The sequence below is a fragment of the Pseudophryne corroboree genome, chromosome 10, assembly GCF_028390025.1.
Source record: "Pseudophryne corroboree isolate aPseCor3 chromosome 10, aPseCor3.hap2, whole genome shotgun sequence".
NCBI classification, from domain to species: domain Eukaryota; kingdom Metazoa; phylum Chordata; class Amphibia; order Anura; family Myobatrachidae; genus Pseudophryne; species Pseudophryne corroboree.
Window position 1 is genome coordinate 18,609,980 of NC_086453.1, and position 23,869 is coordinate 18,633,848.

Below are 23,869 nucleotides of genomic sequence, written 5' to 3' on the forward strand. Positions count from 1 at the left end.
CACTCCGGTCACTGATGGGTGCAGGGCGCTGGGGGGGGGGGGCACCCTGAGGGCAATATTAACACCTTGGCTGGCAAATCCATCACAATATATAGTCCCAGAGGCTATATATGTGATAAATACCCCTGCCAGAATCCATAAAAAAGCGGGAGAAAAGTCCACCGAAAAAGGGGCGGGGCTATCTCCCTCAGCACACTGGCGCCATTTTTTCTTCACAGTACAGCTGGAAGACAGCTCCCCAGGCTCTCCCCTGTAGTTTTCAGGCTCAAAGGGTTAAAAAGAGAGGGGGGGCACTAAATTTAGGCGCAATATATGTATACAAGCAGCTATTGGGGGAAAAATCACTCAGTTATAGTGTTAATCCCTGCATTATATAGCGCTCTGGTGTGTGCTGGCATACTCTCTCTCTGTCTCCCCAAAGGACTTTGTGGGGTCCTGTCCTCAGTCAGAGCATTCCCTGTGTGTGTGTGGTGTGTCGGTACGGCTGTGTCGACATGTTGGATGAGGAAGGTTACGTGGAGGCGGAGCAGAGGCCGATAAATGGGATGTCGCCCCCTGTGGAGCCGACACCAGAGTGGATGGATAGGTGGAAGGTATTAACCGACAATGTCAACTCCTTACATAAAAGGCTGGATGACATAACAGCTGTGGGACAGCCGGCTTCTCAGCCCGCGCCTGCCCAGGCGTCTCAAAGGCCATCAGGGGCTCAAAAAACGCCCGTTACCTCAGATGGCAGACACAGATGTCGACACGGAGTCTGACTCCAGTGTCGACAAGGTTGAGATATATACACAATCCACTAGGAACATCCGTTACATGATCTCGGCAATGATAAATGTGTTACACATTTCTGACATGAACCCAAGTACCACATAAAAGGGGTTTTATTTTTGGGGAGAAAAAGCAGCCAGTGTTTTGTTCCCCCATCAGATGAGTGAATGAAGTGTGTAAAGAAGCGTGGGTTCCCCCGATAAGAAACTGGTAATTTCTAAAAAGTTACTGATGGCGTACCCTTTCCCGCCAGAGGATAGGTCACGTTGGGAGATATCCCCTAGGGTGGATAAGGCGCTCACACGTTTGTCAAAAAAGGTGGCACTGCCGTCTTAGTATACGGCCACCTTGAAGGAGCCTGCTGATAAAAAGCAGGAGGCTATCCTGAAGTCTGTATATACACACTCAGGTTCTATACTGAGACCTGCAATTGCCTCAGCATAAATAGTGCTGCTGCAGCGTGGTCTGATACCCTGTCAGATATTATTAATACCCTAGACAGGGATAATATTTTGCTAACATAGAGCATATTAAAGACGTCGTCTTATATATGAAGGATGCAGAGAGGGATATTTGCCGGCTGGCATCCAGAATTAATGCAATGTCCATTCTGCCAGGAGGGTATTAGAGACCCGGCAGTGGACAGGTGATGCTGCCTTTAAAAGGCACATGGAGATTCTGCCTTATAAGGGTGAGGAATTGTTTGGGGATGGTCTCTGGGACCTCGTATCCACAGCAACAGCTGGGAAGAAAAATTTTTACCTCAGGTTTCCTCACAGCCTAAGAAAGCACCGTATTTTCAGGTACAGTCCTTTCGGCATCAGAAAAGCAAGCGGGTCAAAGGCGCTTCCTTTCTGCACAGAGACAAGGGAAGAAGGAAAAAGCTGCACCAGACAGCCAGTTCCCAGGATCAAAAATCTTCCCCCGCTTCCTCTGAGTCCACCGCATGACGCAGGGGCTCCACAGGTGGAGACAGGTGCGGTGGGGGCGCGTCTCGGAAACTTCAGGGACCAGTGGGCTTGCCCACAGGTGGATCCCTAGGTTCTGCAAGTAGTATCACAGGGATACAGGCTGGAGTTCGAGGCGACTCCCCCTCGCCGTTACCTCACATCAGCCTTGCCGGCTGCCCTCGGAGAAAGGTAGTACTGGCGGCAATTCACAAGCTGTACTTCCAGCAGGTGAAATCAAGGTACCCCTCCTTCAACAAGGCCGGGGTTACTATTCCAAAATGTTGTGGTACCGAAACCAGACGGTTCGGTGAGACCCATTCTAAAATTGAAATCCTTGAACACTTATATACGAAGGTTCAAGTTCAGAATGGAATCGCTCAGGGCGATTATTGCAAGCCTGGAGAATTTCATGGTATCACTGGACATCAAGGATGCTTACCTGCATGTCCCTATTTACCCTCTTTCCCAGGAGTACCTCAAAATTGTGGTACAGGATTGTCATTACCAATTCCAGACGTTGCCGTTGGTCTGTCTCCGGCACCGAGGGTATTTACCAAGGTAATGGCCGAAATAATTATCCCGTACTTGGACGATCTCCTTATAAAGGCGAGGTCCAGGGAGCAGTTGTTCGTCGGAGTAGCACTATCTCGGGAAGTGCTACAACAGCACGGCTGGATTCTGAATATTCCAAAGTCGCAGCTGGTTCCTACGACGCGTCTACTGTTCCTGGGTATGGTTCTGGACACAGAACAGGATAAAAAGGGTTTCTCCTGGAGGAGAAGTCCAAGGAGTTGTCGCCTCTAGACAGAGACCTCCTAATACAAATACAGGTGTCGGTGCATCAATGCACGCGAGCCCTGGAAAAGATGGTAGCTTCTTACGAAGAAATTCCATTCGCCAGGTCCCATGCAAGGATCTTCCAGTGGGATCTGTTGGACAAGTGGTCCGGGTCGCATCTTCAGATGCATCGGCGGATAACCCTGTCTCCAAGGGCCAGGGTGTCGCTGTTGTGGTGGCTGCAGAGTGCTCATCTTCTAGGGGGCCGCAGATTCGGCATACAGGACTGGGTCCTGGTGACCACGGATGCCAGCCTTCGAGGCTGGGGGGCAGTCACACAGGGAAGAAACTTCCAAGGCCTTTGGAAAAGTCAGGAGACTTCCCTACACATAAATATTCTGGAACTAAGGGCCATTTACAATGCCCTAAGTCAGGCTAGACCCCTGCTTCAACACCGGCCGGTGCTGATCCAGTCAGACAACATCACGGCGGTCGCTCGTGTAAACCGACAGGGCGGCACAAGAAGCAGGATGGCGATGGCAGAAGCCACAAGGATTCTCCGATGGGCGGAAAATCATGTGTTAGCACTGTCAGCAGTGTTCATTCCCGGAGTGGACAACTGAGAAGCAGACTTTCTCAGCAGACACGACCTCCACCCGGGAGAGTGGGGACTTCATCCAGAAGTCTTCCAAATGATTGTACACCGTTGGGAAAGGCCACAGGTGGACATGATGGCGTCCCGCCTCAACAAAAAGCTACAAAGATATTGCGCCAGGTCAAGGGACCCTCAGGCGATAGCTGTGGACGCTCTGGTAACACCGTGGGTGTACCAGTCGGTGTATGTGTTCCCTTCTCTGCCTCTCTTACCAGGGTAATGAGAATAATAAGGAGAGGAGTAAGAACTATACTCATTGTTCCGGATTGGCCAAGAAGAGCTTGGTACCCAGAACTCCAAGAAATGATCTCAGAGGACCCATGGCCTCTGCTGCTCAGACAGGACCTGCTGCAGCAGGGGGCCTGTCTGTTCCAAGACGTACCGCGGCTGCGTTTGACGGCATGGCGGTTGAACGCCGGATCCTGAAGGAAAAGGGCATTTCGGAGGAAGTTATCCCTACGCTAATTAAAGCTAGGAAAGAAGTGAACGCAAACCATTATCACCGCATATGGCGGAAATATGTTGCGTGCTGTGAGGCCAGGAAGGCCCCAAAGGAGGAATTTCAGCTAGGTCGATTTCTGCACTTCCTACAGTCAGAGGTGACTATGGGCCTAAAATTGGGTTCCATTAAGGTCCAGATTTCGGCTCTATCGATTTTCTTCCAAAATAGAACTGGCTTCACTGCCTGAAGTTCAGACTTTTGTTAAGGGAGTGCTGCATAGTCAGCCCCCGTTTGTGCCTCCAGTGGCACCGTGGGATCTCAACGTGGTGTTGGATTTCCTGAAGTCGCATTGGGTTGAGCCACTTAAATCCGTGGAGCTACAATACCTCACGTGAAAAGTGGTCATGCTGTGGGCCTTGGCGTCAGCCAGGCGTGTATCAGAATTGGCGGCTTTGTCATGCAAAAGCCCTTATCTGATTTTTTTATATGGATAAGGCGGAATTGAGGGCTCGTTCCCAATTCCTTCCTAAGGTGGTATCAGTTTTTCATGTGAACCGACCTATTGTGGTGCCTGCGGCTACTTGGGACTTGGAGGATTCCAAGTTACTGGACGTAGTCAGGGCCCTGAAAAGTATATGTTTCCAGGACGGCTGGAGTCGGGAAAACTGACTCGCTATTTATCCTGTATGCACCCAACAAGCTGGGTGATCCTGCTTCTAAGCAGACTATTGCTCGCTGGATCTGTAGCACGATTCAACTTGCACATTCTGCGGCTGGACTGCCGCACCCTAAATCTGTAAAAGCCCATTCCACGAGGAAAGTGGGCTCATCTTGGGCGGCTGCCCGAGGGGTGTCTGCTTTACAAATTTGCCGAGCTGTTACTTGGTCGGGTTCAAACATTTTTGCAAGAGTCTACAAGTTTGATACCCTGGCTGAGGAGGACCTAAAGTTTGCTCATTCGGTGCTGCAGAGTCATCCGCACTCTCCCGCCCGTTTGGGAGCTTTGGTATAATCCCCATGGTCCTTACGGAGTCCCAGCATCCACTTAGGACGTCAGAGAAAATAAGATTTTACTCACCGGTAAATCTATTTCTCGTAGTCCGTAGTGGATGCTGGGCGCCCATCCCAAGTGCGGATTGTCTGCAATACTTGTTTATAGTTATTGCCTAACTAAAGGGTTATTGTTGAGCCATCTGTTGAGAGGCTCAGTTATATTTCATACTGTTAACTGGGTATAGTATCACGAGTTATACGGTGTGATTGGTGTGGCTGGTATGAGTCTTACCCGGGATTCAAAATCCTTCCTTATTGTGTCAGCTCTTCCGGGCACAGTATCCTAACTGAGGTCTGGAGGAGGGTCATAGTGGGAGGAGCCAGTGCACACCAGGTAGTCCTAAAGCTTTCTTTAGTTGTGCCCAGTCTCCTGCGGAGCCGCTATTCCCCATGGTCCTTACGGAGTCCCAGCATCCACTACGGACTACGAGAAATAGATTTACCGGTGAGTAAAATCTTATTTTTTTTTCTTACGTCCTAGAGGATGCTGGGGACTCCGTAAGGACCGTGGGGATAGACGGGCTCCGCAGGAGACATGGGCACTAAGAAAGAACGTTAGGTATGGGTGTGCACTGGCTCCTCCCTCTATGCCCCTCCTCCAGACCTCAGTTTATTACTGTGCCCAGAGGAGACTGGGTGCATTGCAGGGAGCTCTCCTGAGTTTCCTGAAAAGAAAGTATTTTGTTAGGTTTTTTATTTTCAGGGAGCCTGCTGGCAACAGACTCCCTGCAGCGAGGGACTGAGGAGAGAGAAACAGACCTACTTTAATGTTAAACTCTGTTTCTTAGGCTACGGGACACCATTAGCTCCAGAGGGAACGGAACGCAGGTCTCACCCTTGCCGTTCGTCCCAGAGCCGCGCCGCCGTCCTCCTCGCAGAGCCGGAAGATAGAAGCCGGGTGAGTATGTGAAGAAAGAAGACTTCAGAGGCGGCAGAAGACTTCAGATCTTCATGGAGGTAACGCACAGCGGTAACGCTGTGCGCCATTGCTCCCACACAGCACACACAGGGCAGTCACTGTAAGGGCGCAGGGGGGGCGCCCTGGGCAGCAATAAGGACCTCCAAATCTGGCTATAATAGTGATATACAGGCTGGGTACTGTATATATGAGACCCCCGCCAGTTTTTTTTATGAAATTTTCAGCGGGACCGAAGCCTGCCGCTGAGGGGGCGGGGCTTGTTCCTCAGCACTCACCAGCGCCATTTTCTCCACAGCACACGCTGAGAGGAAGCTCCCGGACTCTCCTCTGCTTACCACGGTGAAAGAGGGTTTTTAAGAGGGGGGGGCACATAATTGGCGCAAAAATAGATAACAGCGCTATCTGGGTAAACATATTGTGTTTTTTCCCTGGGTCATTAGCGCTGGGTGTGTGCTGGCATACTCTCTCTCTCCAAAGGGCCTTGAGGGGGAACTGTCTTCAGTTAAGAGGATTCCCTGAGTGTGTGTTGTGTCGGTACGCGTGTGTCGGCATGTCTGAGGTTGAAGGCTCTCCTAGGGAGGAGGTGGAGCAAATGACTGGTGTCTCCGTCTGCAACACCGACACCTGACTGGTTGGATATGTGGAATGTTTTAAGTGCTAATGTGAATTTATTGCACAAAAGGTTGGACAAAGCTGAGTCCAGGGGATGTACAGGGTGTCAAGCCCTGCCTGCCCCTATGTCACAGGGACCTTCGGGGTCTCAAAAGCGCCCACTATCCCAAATAGTAGACAATGATATCGACACGGATTCTGACTCCAGTGTCGACTACGATGATGCAAAGTTACAGCCAAAATTGGCTAAAAGTATTCAATATATGATTATTGCAATAAAAGATGTTTTGCATATCACCGAGGAACCCCCTGTCCCTGACACGAGGGTTCACATGTATAAGGAAAAGAAACCTGAGGTAACCTTTCCCCAGTCTCATGAGCTGAACGAGTTATTTGAAAAGGCTTGGGAATCTCCAGACAAAAAACTGCAGATTCCCAAAAGGATTCTTATGGCGCATCCTTTCCCGAATAAGGACAGGATACGGTGGGAATCCGCCCCAAGGGTGGACAAAGCGTTGACACGCTTGTCCAAAAAGGTAGCGCTGCCATCCCAAGATACGGCTACCCTCAGGGATCCTGCTGATCGCAAGCAGGAGGCTACCTTGAAGTCCATTTACACACATTCTGGTACCTTACTCAGACCGGCGATAGTGTCGGCTTGGGTTTGTAGCGCTGTCATAGCGTGGACAGATACCTTATCGGGGAAAATTGATAAGGTACCCTGGATAAGGATACCATATTATTGACCCTGGGTCATATTAAAGATGCTGTCTTATATATATGAGATGCTCAAAGAGATATTGGCCTACTGGGTTCTAGAGTCAACGCTATGGCGATTTCTGCTAGACGAGTCCTATGGACCCGGCAATGGACAAAGAGGCATATGGAGGTTTTACCTTACAGAGGGGGGGAATTGTTTGGGGGAGGTCTCTCGGACCTGGTTTCCACAGCTACGGCAGGTAAATCAAATTTTTTGCCTTATATTCCCTCACAGCCTAAGAAAGCGCCACATTATCAGATGCAGTCCTTTCTGACAAATAGGAACAAGAGAGTACGAGGATCGTCCTTTCTTGCCAGAGGTAAGGGCAGAGGGAAAAAGCTGCCTACCACAGCTAGTTTGCCAGGAGCAGAAGTCCTCCCCCGGCCTCTACTAAATCCACCGCATGACGCTGGGGCTCCTCTGGGGGAGTCCGCCCCAGTGGGGGCACGTCTTCGACTTTTCAGCCACATCTGGGTCCACTCACAGGTGGATCCCTGGGCAATAGAAATTGTTTCCCAGGGGGGTACAAGCTGGAATTCGAAGAGGTGCCCCCTCGCCGGTTTTTCAAATCGGCCCTGCCAGCTTCTCCCCCAGAGAGGGAGATAGTTTTAAATGCAATTCAAAAATTGTGTCTTCAACAGGTGGTGGTCAAAGTTCCCCTGCTTCAACAAGTGAAGTGGTATTACTCAACCCTGTTTGTAGTCCCGAAACCGGACGGTTCGGTCAGACCCATTCTAAATTTAAAATCCTTGAACCTATACTTGAAAAGGTTCAAGTTCAAGATGGAATCGCTCAGAGCTATCATCGCCAGCCTATAAGGGGGGATTTTATGGTATCTCTGGACATAAAGGATGCATACCTTCATGTTCCTATTTCTTTTTCATCCACTAGGGGTCACTGGAGTACTCTTGGGATATGGACGGCCTCCATAGGAACAGGGCACTGAATATTTAAATTTAGAACACTCCACCCCTCCATATCCCAGAGTACCTCAGTGTTTTTTCTGTGCTCAAGTAGCAACAAGGTCTGTGGCTTAGTCCACAATTATTTTGAATATTTTTTATTTTTTAAGTTAATATTTTTTCTTTTTCATACACATCCCTTTCCCCCTTCCAAAAGGCCAGGGTCAGGGATAGTGCAAGCTGCTACAAGCAGCTTTGGCGTGTCGGTCCTCAATAAATGAGCACCCCCACAGCCATACAGACATCCTGCAGACAGGCTGGCCGGCGCTTACAGAGAAGCCCCGTCGGAGCCTCATCACAGGAGTCCAGGTATGTTGATCGGGGCGGTCAGCTCACGCTGCCGCCCCGCTGTGTGGGGACAATGTTTTCTTTCATAGATAGCCGCTGGCGCATGGCCGCTTGCATCCCTATAAAGCCCGGCCGCTGCTCAGAGCGCTTAAGGACGCGCTCCCCGCTGTCTGATTCCAGCGCGTCCTACTAACGCTGCCCGCCCCGCATACTGCCTCCGCAACGGAGCATACAGGGGGGGGGGGGCATTACAGGCTGCAAGCAGAGGGTACAATCGGCGGCACGAGGGGGGACAAACAGCAGCAGTATGCGGGGCTGCAGGGATGATTTACACAGGATTTGTAGACAGGGTTATATATCAGTTTAAAGACTTGTAACCTGTACTGTGACTATAATTTTAAGCATGGCAGCCATTTTAACCATGCTTCCTGTGTCTTCCTGCTGTGATTCCAGAACGTTCCAGTACTACATCTCTACTCCACCAGAGGCGCAGGGGTGTTATTGGGAATTTGGGATCACATTTCATAGTACTGGCCACGTGTACTGCACTTGGCCAGATATATATATATAGAGACACCTTCGTACTATTTTACTGAGTCGTGCAAGTGTCTGTTTGTGTATTGTATTGTCTGTCTCCATAATGAGTAAGGCACCAGCAAAAATTAAAAAGCATCACTGCAAAGTCTGTAGCAGTGTGTTACCGGATGGATCTACCACATGTACAGTATGTTTTGTGGATTCAGTTCCGAATACAATTTCTGCTCCAGTTTTAAAGCCAGTTTCCTCCCCGGACCCTCCATGGGAAATGCTAGCCAATGTACTGGCTGGGTTGCAATCAGAATTGACCGCCGCTCGACAAGAGCGGGAAGCGGCAAGATCTGAGTCTAGGGTGAGACCGCCAGAACTACCGGTGGCGTCTCAGCCTTGCGAAAGTTCCAAATCCATTTTGGGTAGACGGGATAAATTTCATATGTCTTATGATTTACCAGTTTCTGCTATGTTGCATTCTGACGATTCCATGCCAGACCTCACGGCACAAGATGAGGGTGAGGAGGGCGAAGTGGAGTCAGATAGTGAGGATTTTAACAGCTCAGGTATTGATAATCTCATCAGAGCGGTGCGTCAGTCTCTGAAGTTTACAGAAACTGAGGAGCCTCTGACAAATGATCAGGTCGTATTTACTCAACGACAGAGAACTCCAATGTGTTTTCCTGTTTCGGAGTCTCTTAATAAGATGTTAGTAGAAACACGACAGACTCCAGATAAACGGTTTTCTATACCTCGCAGATTTAAGTCTAGTTACCAGTTTCCAGACTCTGTGACATGTACATGGGAGAATCCACCAATAGTTGATTCGTCAGTGTCGAAACTTACAAAGAAATTAACCATACCAGTGCCAGCTGCTACTACGCTTAAAGACCCTTCAGATCGCAAAATAGAAACTATGCTAAAGTCCATGTATGTAGCAGCAGGAGTGCTGCTGAGACCTGGCTTGGTTGGCATCTGGGTCACTAAGGCGCTCATAGTATGGATAACAGAACTCAAGTCTGCCCTACATGACGAAAACCTGATACTTCTTGCTGATCAAATGTGTGAGGCTGCGGAGTATCTATGTACAGCTTCTACTGACGTCTGTCAGCTCACTTCTCGCCTTTCATCGTCGCTAGTTACGACACGACGAGCACTCTGGCTGCGTTCTTGGCAAGCGGAGGCAGAGGTCAAAAGAGGTATAGAGGCGTTACCTTACGGTGGCGAGAAGTTGTTTGGTCCTGAATTGGACAAATGGATATCTGAGGCCACGGGAGGAAAGTCTGTTTTCTTACCATTGCCTCCACCGGTACCAAGACGGAGGTACTCTGGACCTGCGTTCAAATCCTTTAGACCTCAGGCCTTTCGCGGACGTGGCAGAGGAACAGCCACGCCTGGTAGACGTGGTCGTGGTTTCCAACAAACCAACACAAGTCGTCAGGACGCTAAGGTCACCGACAAGCCAGTGGCATGAAGGGCTACCAGCCCATCTCGGTTCTCCGATTGTGGGAGCACGCCTTCAGACGTTCCATTTGGCGTGGTTCCAGACATCCGTGGATGGGTGGATCCGCAATTTAGTGTTAAGAAGTTACAAAATAGCGTTCGACTGTCTTCCGCCACTGCGGTTTTTCAAGACAGGACTGCCTCTGTCGGACGACAAGAGGGCGGTTCTGCAAATTGTCATTCAGTCCCTACTGGATTCAGCAGTTTTGATTCCGGTCCCTGTACACCAACAGGGTCAGGGTTATTATTCCAGTCTGTTTGTGGTACCGAAGCCGGATGGCTCAGTCAGGCCAATATTGAACTTAAAGGGTCTCAATCGGTACGTAACTTACTACAGATTCAAGATGGAATCTCTGCGCTCAGTGATTGCAGGTTTAGAGCCAAAGGAATTCATGATTGCGCTAGATCTCAAGGATGCGTACTTACACATTCCGATTTGGCAGCCTCATCAGAGGTTCTTGCGTTTTGCAATACGCCAAAACCATTACCAGTTTCAGGCTCTACCGTTTGGCCTATCGTCAGCGCCTCGGGTATTCACCAAAGTGATGTCTGTGATGATAGCTTATCTCAGATCCCTGGGAGTGACAATAGTTCCGTATTTAGACGATCTGCTCATCAAAGCTCCGTCTCAACAGATGCTTCTCCAACATGCGCTGCTAACGTACAATGTACTGGTTCACCACGGTTGGATTGTCAACTTCAAGAAATCACATCTCATTCCGTCTCAACGCCTTCAATTCCTAGGTATGATTCTCGATACGGTAAATCAAAGAATTTACCTACCAGAACAGAAAGTACAGATTATTCGCCATCTGGTACAATTAGTGCTCAAGCCACGCACAGTCTCGGTACATTTGTGCATTCGCCTCTTAGGAACAATGGTGGCGGCTTTCGAAGCGCTTCAGTTCGGAAGATTTCACTCACGTCCATTTCAACTGGATGTGCTCGCACAGTGGTCGGGCTCGCATCTGCAGATTCACCACAGGGTGAGGTTGTCGCCAAGGGCAAGGGTGTCTCTACTCTGGTGGCTCAAGGTACACAATTTAACCGCAGGGAAATTGTTCGGCGGCTGGAATTGGATAATTCTAACGACGGACGCGAGTCTCAGAGGTTGGGGAGCTGTAGTTCAAAATTGTCAGCTCCAGGGTCTCTGGGCGGATCACGAAAGATTGCTGTCTATAAATGTCTTGGAACTCCGCGCAATTTACAATGCACTACGACAAGCAGTATACATGCTTCGCTCTCAGACTGTTCAAGTGCAGTCAGACAACGCAACGGCAGTCGCATACATCAACAAACAAGGAGGAACGAGAAGCCGCATGGCAATGCGGGAAGTAGCTCGAATCCTCAATTGGGCAGAATACCACCAGGTGATATTGTCGGCAGTGTTCATTCCGGGAGTGGACAACTGGGAGGCAGATTATCTCAGCAGTCGGGATTTTCATCCAGGAGAATGGGCATTAAATCCAGAAGTGTTTCACATGTTGGTTCAGCGGTGGGGTTACCCTCAAGTGGACCTAATGGCGTCTCGCCACAATCTCCAAACGCTCCAGTATGTGTCCAGAACGAGAGATCCAAAGGCAGTGGCGGTGGATGCTCTCACAATCGCTTGGCCGTACAGCCTAATGTATCTGTTTCCACCGTTTCCGCTGCTCCCTCTTGTGCTAAAACGGATCAAAAGAGAGTCTGTCACAGTCATACTAGTGGCACCTCATTGGCCTCGGAGAGCTTGGTTCTCGGATCTCCACGGACTACTCGCAGACGATCCTTGGCCGCTCCCACTACGTCCGGACTTGTTACAACAGGGTCCGTTCCTTTACCCCGATTTAGCGCGGCTGCGTTTGACTGGGTGGCTGTTGAGACCGCCCTCTTAAGAAGAGAGGGCATTCCAGAATCTGTTATACCAACCATGTTACGGCCTAGGAAGCCAGTTACGGCAGCTCATTATTACAGAATTTGGCGTGCCTATATAGGTTGGTGTGAAACTCGGAAGTTTCCGACATCATCTTTCAAGTTATCCCGTCTTTTGCTATTTCTACAAACGGGGTTAGATGGAGGACTGTGTTTATCTACACTAAAGGTGCAGGTATCTGCTTTGTCAATTTACTTTCAAAGAAGATTGGCTCTATTGCCGTCTATACACACCTTTCTGCAAGGTGTCCTCAGAGTACAGCCTCCATTCATTCCACCTACAGCGCCATGGGACTTGAATCTGGTTTTAGATTTCTTTCAGTCTTCATATTTTGAACCCTTACAGCAAGTGGATATAAAGTTTCTCACTTGGAAAACAATTTTTCTTCTTGCCTTAGCTTCGGCAAGGCGTGTTTCAGATTTGGGTGCCTTGTCATGCAAGCCACCGTATTTGGTGTTTCATGATGACAGAGCGGAACTTTGGACGAATCCCGCTTTCTTACCAAAGGTAGTGTCATCTTTTCACATCAATCAACCAATAGTAGTTCCTTTGTTAACAGCACATTCTGGAACTCTGGATGTGGTACGCGCATTACGCGTTTATGTATCCCGAACGTCTACAGTTCGTAAGACGGATACGTTGTTTGTTCTCTATGATACTGCCAAGATGGGTTGGCCAGCTTCTAAGCAGACCTTATCCAGAAGGATAAAACTGACCATACGTCAGGCTTACCTTCATGCTAGGTTACAGCCGCCTACATCAGTAACAGCTCATTCCACACGTTCTGTGGGAACTTCATGGGCAGCTGGTCGTGGAGCTTCTACGACGCAGCTTTGCCGTGCGGCTACATGGTCTTCCGTGTACACGTTTGTGCGCTTTTACAAGTTTGATACGTTTGCGGCATCAGCATCTAGCTTTGGCCGCCTAGTGTTACAGGTGCCAAACAGCTCTCCCGCCACAGGGGAAGCTTTGGTACGTCCCAAGAGTACTCCAGTGACCCCTAGTGGATGAAAAAGAAAATAGGATTTTGGTACTTACCAGGTAAATCCTTTCCTTTGAATCCATAGGGGGCACTGGACGCCCACCCAGAGCAATTTTACCTGGTTTGTGGTAAGTTCAGGGGATCTTATGGTAACACACTCTCACCGACTGGTTCAAATTATCAAGTGCTGGTTATGGTGTCAACTGTTTAGTTGTCAGTAACGTTATGTGTCAACTTCATTGTTGTCCGTTATGTGATATGTAATACTCCCTTGTCAACCTCTCTATAGCTCCTGTTCGGCTCAGTAAAAAACACTGAGGTACTCTGGGATATGGAGGGGTGGAGTGTTCTAAATTTAAATATTCAGTGCCCTGTTCCTATGGAGGCCGTCCATATCCCAAGAGTACTCCAGTGCCCCCTATGGATTCAAAGAAAAGGATTTACCTGGTAAGTACCAAAATCCTATTTCTTTATCATCCACTAGGGGTCACTGGAGTACTCTTGGGATATGGACGGGCGTAGCCGATCAAAGGCACTGAATATTCAAATTTAGGACTCTTCCCCCCCCTCCATATCCCCAAGTACCTCAGTGTACTTTGCCAGTGTTTTTTCGGTGCTCACAGCATGATCATCGGCTTGTGGCAATGGCCACTTTTCAGAAGATTTTTATTTTTTATTTTTATTTTTTAATTTTTACACTTCCCGTCCCAGTTTCTGAAAAACTTGGGTCCGGGATGGTGCCGCTGCAAGGCAGCGTATGGCGTGTCGGTCCTCACAAAGAGCACCCTCACAGCCACAGGCGCTATAAGCAAGCGCATGGCGTGTCGGTCCTCACAACGAGCACCCTCACAGCCACAGGCAGCCACTGTCTCCTGCAAGCTGAACGGACCTTACAGAAAGAAGATCCGTTACAGCCAGGATGAGACAAAGAGCTGGAAGAAAGAGCTTACAGCAGACACGAGGAGAGAAGCTGGAGGCTGAAACGTAGCTTACACAGAGAAGCTCGTCACAGCCAGGAAAGCAAGGTATGTGTGTCAGGGCGGTCAGCTCACGCTGCCGCCCTGCTGTGTGTGTTATACTGTACAGGCGCTGACGGGTCCCGCTGAAGTAGAGGAGCACTTCTTATATATGAAGTTCCACCTGATAGTTGGGGAGAATGAGAGAGTTCTCCTCACATTATACGCGCTGAGCGGCCAAACGTCACTCAGACGCCGGCCGCTCTCACTGCGCTAATGGCCCGGCACCGCTAATCACGCTGAGACCTAAAGCAGAGCGGCCGCACGTCACTCAGACGCCGGCCGCTCTCACTGCACTAATGGCCCGGCACCGCTGATCGCCGCCGAGACTCTCCGTGCGCTGGCCTAAAGCACAGCGGCCGCACGTCACTCAGACGCCGGCCGCTCTCACTGCTCTAACGACACGCACTGTGTGCTCAACTAAGAGAGCGGCCGCACGTCACTCAGACGCCGGCCGCTCTCACTGATCTGATGGCCCGGCACCGCTACACGCCGCCGAGACTCCCCTGTACTAAACAGTGGCCGCACGTCATTAAAGGACGCCGGCCACTCTTCCACAGAGACACCGCAGACACAGGGAGACTGTGTACTGCTGTAGGAAGCAGCTTCCGGACGGCTCCCCGGCGCGGAATTCAGGCTCTCCCTGCACCCGATCCCTGTACGCTGCAGGTAACATGGGGATGCAGGGGGGAGGGGGAGGGGGAATAATACCTATAGCAGCAGCAAAGACAAGCTGTGTACGGGGTATTATATGTTTCTGCAGGTTTATATATATAATATATAATGAAACTTTGGCTGGCAGAACTGTCTATGATATCAGTATAAACTGTGATTATATGTGTAAACACTTGGTATATATATATATATAATATATATATGAGGCTTTGGCTGGCAATAGGTTACCAGTGGATAACCTATTGCAAGTTTAACCATGTTTTCTGTTATTTTTGAGTGTTCATATTAATTGACTAATTGCATATATTTTACTGTATCCAACACCAGGGTTATCACTGTATAAAAGGCTATTAAGCATAGTAACTGTATAATAGGCTATTAAGCCTATATTACAACTGCAGCAGGTAACCTGTACTGTGATTGTCTGGGAAAGCATGGCATGACGGCCATTTTAATCATTGCTGGTTTTCCAGTTATAATTCCATAACACCGGCCATACACCTCTACTCCACAAGGAGGCGCAGGGGTGTTAGTGGGAAGTTGTAGTGCAGGATAATTCTAGAACATTCCTGCCCTACATCTTTAAGCCACCAGAAGGCGCAGGGGTGTTAGTAGGAATTTGGTTCGGGTTTCATGCCCATGTGAACTGCTTTTCACATAAAGAACACTTTAGTTTCCTAATAAATATGCTGTTCAGCAATAACATATATCTATAGATATATATGCCATATAATAACTTTATTAAGTCGTGCAAGTGTCTGTCTGTTGCCTATTATGATGTCTGTCGACATAGCAAATAAGGCTCTAGTGCAGACTAAAAATGTTAACATTGGCAATTCAAATTAAAACAGCGGTAATCGGAGTCTCAGAATAACTCCGCCAGCGCTAACAAAAGACAAGCTTTCCAAAGTGACAATTTTCCTTTGGGTACCAGAGTGTTTCTTTCACTGGTCTTATAATTTAATGCACGATTCTATGTCAAATCTCACACCGATAACTACAAGTGAGAAGGGTACATTAGTCCAGCACTCAGATAGTGCGGGGTTTTGGACAACCATACATAATCGTGTCCAAAAGGACGCGATCCGGCATTGGTAAATGCGTTTCTGTCAAACATTATAAAAACCCCAGATACATTTGGGTCACTAGATCTATGTATGAAACCATACCGATCACGGTTAAAAGAAGCTGCAGAGTATATCTGTAAAGCTTCTGCTAACGCCGGTTATTTTCATTGTCGCTAGTTAAGCGCGACGAGGCCAGAGCTTGTTTGCTCCTAAATTTGATATACTTGTAACGCCATTTTATCCCTTTAGGATATTCTGCCATTAGCGCATACGCATACAGTATACTTGTAACGGCGTTTTATTCCTTTATAAGAAATGTAACGACAGGACGTTACAGTCTGCAAGCCAGTGGTTTGATGACCGCCTTTACAATTGTGGAAGTGCGTCTTTTCATGTTACAGTTGCGAGGTTTCATGACTTCAACTCATATATGTCGCAGCTAGTTACAGCTTACAGTACAAAACTGCTTCTGTTGAACGGTTTGGCAGGTTGTCATTTAGTCGTTGCTGGTTTATAAACCAGGCAATAGTACGCTAACAGAGTCAAAGTTACTTATTCCCTTCTGTTTGAGCAAAATCAAACAGCTCCGTGGAATATCAATCAGCAAGTCATTTACTACAGTTAGAAAATGGTTTTTTCTGCGGTTAGTTTTTGCTTATTGGAGCCACACAATTGTATAATTGCATTGATTTTCACAATGCGTATTTACCCAGTCAGGTTTATTCATATCAGGTTCTAGCGTTTGCAAATCGCCACAACCATTAACCAGTTCATTTCTTCCGTTGCTTATCGCTTCCGGTATTTACCAAAGTGATGTTGAAATGATAGCTAATCTCACATAAGAACTATGTATCAACAAAGTTCCTCTATCTTGTGCTACTAAGGTATACTGCGGTAGCATATTAAGTTGCGGTAGCATATTAAGTTCGAAAACAATCACATCTAAGTCGGTCTAAACGATGTCAATTCCTAGGTAAGATTATAAATACGGTAAATCAAAGACTTTTACCTACTACACCAGCAAGAACAAAGGTACACGCACATTAGCGGTACATTGCTGTATTCACTTATTAAGAATAAAGATGTGTTTTCAATCGCGTTTCTCACAGAGGGACAAGGGTGCGTATACTCTGGACGACAGTCACAGAGAGTCAGGATTTGTAGTTAAAATCAACGCAAAGGTTCTAAAACACGACAGATTCCTGTCGATAAAGGTACTAGAACTCTGTGCATTTTACAATGCAATAGATAAATGTCCTAAAACTCTGTGCATTTTACAATACATTAAATGATTCGCTTTCAGTCTGACCAGGGATAGAATCTGGTTTCTCTTCAGAACGAATAAATCTTTCGCTTTTTACTAAAGATTTCTGTGGAGAGAAACAACCGTGAGTTTCATGTAATTTTGTTTTTCAGCCCTGGCTCACGCTGCCTTTAAGCAGTCAAACAAAGCAACGGCAGTTGCATACTCAACAACAGTGAGAACCAAGAAGCCGCATGACTATGCGGCAGGTAACTCAAATCTTTAATGGCTCAGAACGCCATTATGTGAAAATGTCAAGAAACACGATCTCACCCGTCAGGGTTTGGATCTTGGAAACTGGACATTAAATCCAGAGGTGTTTCATAGGTGAGTCCACACAAGGGGGTTACCCTCAAGTATACATGATGGCATCTCGCCACAATGATGAAAGCTCAGTATGTGTACATCACATTCATGGGGTCATTCAGCATCGTGTATCTAGCTCCACCATTTTCTGCTTCTCTCTTCGTTGCCAAAACGGATCAGAAGACAGTTCGTCACAGTCATACTGGTGGTATCTCATGGGTTTCAGAGAAGTTTGCTTCTCGAATTGTCAAGGAATACTTGCACACGATCTGGCCCCGCTCATAATACGTCCAACCTGTTACATCAGGAAACGTTTCTTTTACCCATAGTTACCTATGTACCTATTATCTATGTACCGCAGCTGCGGTTGACAGGGTGAGGGTTCAGACCGCCCTCTTAAAAAATAGAGCGTTACAGTATCGGTTATACCAACCATGTTACGAAATAGTAAGCCGCTTAAGGCAGCTCATTATTAAGAAATTTCGTGTGCTTACATAGGTTGTAACTCTCGGAAGTTTCCAACATCATACTTCAAGTACCCGTATTCTGTTAAACGGAATGGGATGGAAAACTGCGGTCATCTGCACTAAGAGTGCAGGTATCTGTGTGGTAAACTTATTTTCAAAGCGTTTGCCTCTATTTACGTCTGTGAACATCTTTCTACAAGGTGTCACCAAAGTTCAGACTCTATTTATCCCACCTACAGCGCCAGGCGATTTGAGGTTGGGTTCAGATTTCTTACAGTTTTCATATTGTGGAACCTTTTTTTAACAAAAGGGAATTAAATTTTCATATTTTGGAACCCTTTTTAAAAAAATGGGGATTAAGTTTCTCACTTTGGAAAACATTTTTCTTCTAGCCTTGCCTACGGCAAGGGTGCTTCGGCAAGGGGTTTGTTTTCATATTTGGGTGCCTTGTATTCCAAGCCACCGTATTTGAGTTTCTCATGACAAATCAGATCTTCGGACGAAATCCGCTTTCGTATTCATCACATCAATATACCAATAGTGGTTACTGTGTGGACAGCACATTCTAAAATTCTGAATGTGGTACACGCGTTACGCGTTTATATATGTACCGAACGTCTACAGTACGTGATATGAATACGTTGTTATATATGATACTGCAAACTGGTGTTAGCCAGTTTCTCAGCAGACATTATCCAGTTGGATAATAATGACTACAAGTCAGGTTTACTTTAAGGCTAAGTTACAATCGCCTACGTCAGTAATAGTTCATTCCACAGGTTCTGTGGGAATGTCGGACCCAGCGGGTCGTGGAGCGTCTACGACGCGGCTACATAGCCTTCAGTGCACCACGTTGGTGCACGTTTACACGTTATGAATGGTGGCGCCATCAGCATTTAGCTTTGGCTGCCTACTGTTACAAGTATCAAACAGCTCTCCCGCCCACGAGGGAAGCTTTGGTACGTCCCAAGAGTACTCCAGTGACCCCTAGTGGATGATAAAGAAAATAGGATTTTGGTACTTACCAGGTAAATCCTTTTCTTTGAATCCATAGGGGGCACTGGACGCCCACCCAGAGCAGTTTTACCTGGGTTGTTTAAGCTCAAGGGAGCTTAGTGAACAAATTTTACTTGGGTGGTATTAAGCTCAAAGGAGCTTATGGTAACACATTTTCACCGATTGGATCAAATTATAAAGTTCTATCGGTTAAGGTGTCAACTGTTTAGTTGACAATAAGGTTACGGATCAACTTTGTGGTTGTCCGTTATGTTATAGGGATTCTCCATTGTCAACCTCTCTATATCCTGTTCGCTCAGTAAAAAACACTGGCAAAGTACACTGAGGTACTTGGGGATATGGAGGGGGGGGAAGAGTCCTAAATTTGAATATTCAGTGCCTTTGATCGGCTACGCCCGTCCATATCCCAAGAGTACTCCAGTGCCCCCTATGGATTCAAAGAAAAGGATTTACCTGGTAAGTACCAAAATCCTATTTTTATCCACCTCATCAGGCGTACCTGAGATTTGCGGTACAGGAGATTCATTACCAATTTCAGACGTTGCCGTTTGGGCTTTCCACGGCACAGAGGATTTTCACCAAGGTGATGGCGGAGATGATGGTGCTCCTGCGCAAGCAGGGTGTCACAATTATCCCGTACTTGGACGATCTCCTCATAAAAGCGAGATCACGAGAGCAGTTGTTGAACAGCGTGTCACTTTCAATGAAGGTGTTGCAGCAACACGGCTGGATTCTCAATATCCCGAAGTCACAGTTGGTACCTACGACTCGTTTGACCTTCTTAGGCATGATTCTGGATACGGACCAGAAAAGGGTTTATCTTCCGTTAGAAAAGGCCCAGGAACTCATGACTCTGGTCAGGGACCTATTGATGCCAAAACAGGTGTCAGTGCATCACTGCGCTCGAGTCCTGGGAAAGATGGTGGCGTCTTACGAGGCCATTTCCTTTGGCAGGTTCCGTGCGAGGACTTTCCAATGGGACCTACTGGACAAGTGGTCCGGGTCACATCTGAAGATTCATCGGTTAATCACCCTATCCCCCAGGGTCAGGGTATCTCTCCTGTGGTGGCTGCAGAATGCTCACCTTCTCGAGGGCCGCAGATTCGGCATTCAGGACTGGGTCCTGGTGACCACGGATGCAAGCCTCCGAGGGTGGGGAGCAGTCACACAGGGAAGAAATTTCCAAGGTCTGTGGTCAAGTCAGGAGACTTGCCTTCACATCAACATCCTGGAACTAAGGGCCATATACAACGCCCTTCGTCAAGCGGAGACTTTGCTTCGCAATCTACCGGTTCTGATTCAGTCAGACAACATCACCGCAGTGGCTCATGTAAACCGCCAAAGCGGCACAAGGAGCAGAGTGGCAATGACTGAAGCCACCAGGATTCTTCGCTGGGAGGAAAATCATGTCAGCGCACTGTCAGCTGTGTTCATTCCGGGAGTGGACAACTGGGAAGCAGATTTCCTCAGCAGACACGATCTACATCCAGGAGAGTGCAGACTTTATCAGGAAGTCTTCGCACAGATTGCAAGTCGGTGGGGACTGCCCCAAATAGACATGATGGCGTCCCGCCTCAACAAAAAACTACAGAGCTATTGCGCCAGGTCAAGAGTGCCTCAGGCGGTGGCAGTGGACGCCCTGGTGACACCATGGGTGTTCCAGTCGGTCTATGTGTTTCCTCCTCTTCCTCTCATACCCAAGGTGTTGAGAATCATAAGAAAAAGAGGAGTACAGACAATTCTCATTGTTCCAGACTCGCCGCGAAGGGCCTGGTATCCAGATCAGCAGGAAATGCTCACAGAAGATCCGTGGCCCCTTCCGTTAAGACAGGACCTGTTGCAACAGGGGCCCTGTCTGTTCCAAGGCTTACCGCGGCTGCGTTTGACGGCATGGCGGTTGAACGCCGTATCCTAGTGGAAAAGGGTATTCCGGATGAGGTCATCCCTACTCTGATAAAGGCTAGGAAAGACGTGACCGCTAAACATTATCACCGTATATGGCGGAAGTATGTTTCTTGGTGTGAGGCCAGGAAAGCTCCTACGGAAGAATTCCATCTGGGCCGTTTCCTTCACTTCCTACAAACTGGAGTGAATTTGGGCCTAAAATTAGGCTCCATTAAGGTTCAGATTTCGGCCCTATCCATTTTCTTTCAGAAGGAATTAGCTTCTCTGCCAGAAGTACAGACTTTTGTGAAGGGAGTGCTGCATATTCAGCCTCCTTTTGTACCTCCGGTGGCGCCTTGGGACCTTAACGTGGTGTTGAGTTTCCTTAAGTCGCACTGGTTTGAACCACTTAAAACGGTGGAATTAAAGTACCTCGCTTGGAAAGTGGTTATGTTGTTGGCCTTGGCTTCGGCTAGGCGAGTGTCGGAGTTGGCGGCTTTGTCTCACAAAAGTCCCTATCTGGTTTTCCATGTGGATAGAGCAGAATTGCGGACTCGTCCTCAATTCTTGCCCAAAGTAGTCTCATCCTTTCATATGAACCAACCTATTGTGGTGCCTGTGGCTACGCGAGACTTGGAGGATTCCGAGTCCCTTGATGTAGTCAGGGCTTTGAAAATTTCCGTGGCCAGAACGGCTCGTGTAAGAAAAACAGAGGCACTGTTTGTCCTGTATGCAGCCGACAAGGTTGGCGCTCCTGCTTCTAAGCAGACTATTGCTCGCTGGATCTGTAACACAATTCAGCAGGCTCATTCTACGGCTGGATTGCCGTTACCAAATCGGTTAAGGCCCATTCCACTAGGAAGGTGGGCTCTTCTTGGGCGGCTGCCCGAAGCCTCTCGGCATTACAGTTGTGCCGAGCTGCTACTTGGTCGGGTTCAAACACCTTTGCAAAGTTTTACAAGTTTGATACCCTGGCTGAGGAGGACCTCATGTTTGCTCAATCGGTGCTGCAGAGTCATCCGCACTCTCCCGCCCGGTTTGGAGCTTTGGTATAATACCAATGGTCCTTACGGAGTCCCCAGCATTCTCTAGGACGTAAGAGAAAATAAGATTTTAAACCTACCGGTAAATCTTTTTCTCCTAGTCCGTAGAGGATGCTGGGCGCCCGTCCCAGTGCGGACTTCTTCTGCAAGACTTGTATATAGTTATTGCTTACAATAAGGTTTATGTTACAGTTTGTTCATTCTCTGACTGAGGCTGTGTTTCATACTGTTAACTGGTTCGTATTACCCGAGTTATACGGTGTGGATGGTGTGGGCTGGTATGAATCTTGCCCTTGGATTAACAAAAATCCTTTCCTCGTACTGTCCGTCTCCTCTGGGCACAGTTTCTCTAACTGAGGTCTGGAGGAGGGGCATAGAGGGAGGAGCCAGTGCACACCAGAACCTAAAGTTCTTTTTTAGTGCCCATGTCTCCTGCGGAGCCCGTCTATCCCCATGGTCCTTACGGAGTCCCCAGCATCCTCTACAGACTAGGAGAAAAAGATTTACCGGTAGGTTTGAAATCTTATTTTCAGCTGAGTTACATCATTTTATATCGCTGATACAAGGATGACCATAAGAACCCATACTGGCAGTCAGGGAGAAGTAATGAGAGTGCATGTGCAACCTTTAACCACCACCTACGGACACCGAGGCAGGCCACTGTGCTGGGCGACTTTCCAGCATGCATGTGCGCAATGTGGAAAGGCCTCAATGCGTATCGGCGTTACTTGCAGCCCAACGGAGCGAGAACGCAAGATCCCACTGCGACAGGTCCGCACATCGTTGGTTAGGGGCTAATGCATTCTGAAGATGCATACAAGGTCTGCAAAGCCTGTGGATCTCGTTACATACTGTACCTACAGAAAACCAGGGGGGCAGCTGCTGCGTAGGCTGACCTACAGAAAGGTAGGATTGGTCTCGGATATCTCCAGCATTCTATATAGTTACACAACAGCGGGCGTTCATTCTGCCCTTACACCTGCCGGAATAGCAGGTTCTGCACATTATAAGGGCAGAATTGATATATAGGCGCCTTACTGAGAGTCGGTAAAGATCAGTGGTTCTCTCCTTGCTGTGTCTCTAGTGTACTCGGGTACAGGTCACCTCGTCCAGCACCCTTAGGATGCGGTCGGATCCGGCGGCGGCGGGACTGCCGCACATGTGTTTGCGCCTGCCCATGTGCTACAGGCTCCTTCCGGCTAACGCTGAACGGCACCTGCTTGGCGCCGCTATGTGTGGCCCTAGGCTTAGTCTGGGGGCACATGGGAATTTTTTTTAATGATAGTAGAGTTCAGATTGTTCGTACTAGAAACTGCATAAGTAGAATTCCTTTGTGACACTGATACGAGTGCTCCGCATAATCTCTTTCCGTGCTAGAAATGTTTGGTTTGATTTATAAATCTTTATTCCCCCTAGTAACATTGGTTATAAAAATCATGAAACGTAATCTCCCAGTTTGCTGTGTTGGGGGTCTTACTGACAGTAAGGTGACTGTGACTTCTTCTCTCCCCCCGGTGCGGCCATGTTATATAGGTCGTGGCGTCTGACTCTTTCGATGTCCTGCGCAGAGTCTATGTGGACTTTGAAGGAATCACCTTTAGACGGAAGTTCCTTCAGGGCTTGGAGCCGGAGAACGTTAACATGATGATTGGTAAGAGACTTACGTGGGTGGGCCGCGGGGTCTCCCTGGGCTTAGCGAGCTGATGTATTTAACGAGAAGTCCCAAAATGTATTAACTGAAAACCCCACCCACCAGCATGTCCCGGAACTTTCTTATGCATGTGCCAGAGCTTTAGTAACTGTGCAGCATGGACACTCTGAGGAAAGGGGGGTGGTCCGCTTCATTTGGTAGGGTGCTCCGAGCTGTGACTGATGTCTGTGGGGATGTAATGTCCTTATCCTGTATGATACCATGATGCTTTTTTTCTGAAGGTTCTATGAAGATAGACAGCCTGGGAATGCTGACTGATCTATCTG

At 48.1% G+C, this 23,869-nt stretch overlaps 1 protein-coding gene and 1 pseudogene across 2 annotated transcripts in view; both read left to right on the forward strand.

Moving 5' to 3' along the window:
- KMT2B (lysine methyltransferase 2B) overlaps positions 1 to 23,869 on the forward strand; it is a 175,439-nt gene that overhangs the window by 86,481 nt on the left and 65,089 nt on the right. For both annotated transcript variants that reach the window (XM_063942182.1, XM_063942181.1), the window contains exons 24-25: positions 23,426 to 23,543; positions 23,825 to 23,869. The exon at positions 23,825 to 23,869 is cut by the window's right edge and continues 34 nt beyond it. In XM_063942182.1, the coding sequence (XP_063798252.1) occupies positions 23,426 to 23,543; positions 23,825 to 23,869 (163 nt within the window). The remainder of the gene's footprint in view (positions 1 to 23,425; positions 23,544 to 23,824) is intronic.
- On the forward strand, positions 17,189 to 17,298 carry LOC134967939 (U5 spliceosomal RNA; annotated as a pseudogene).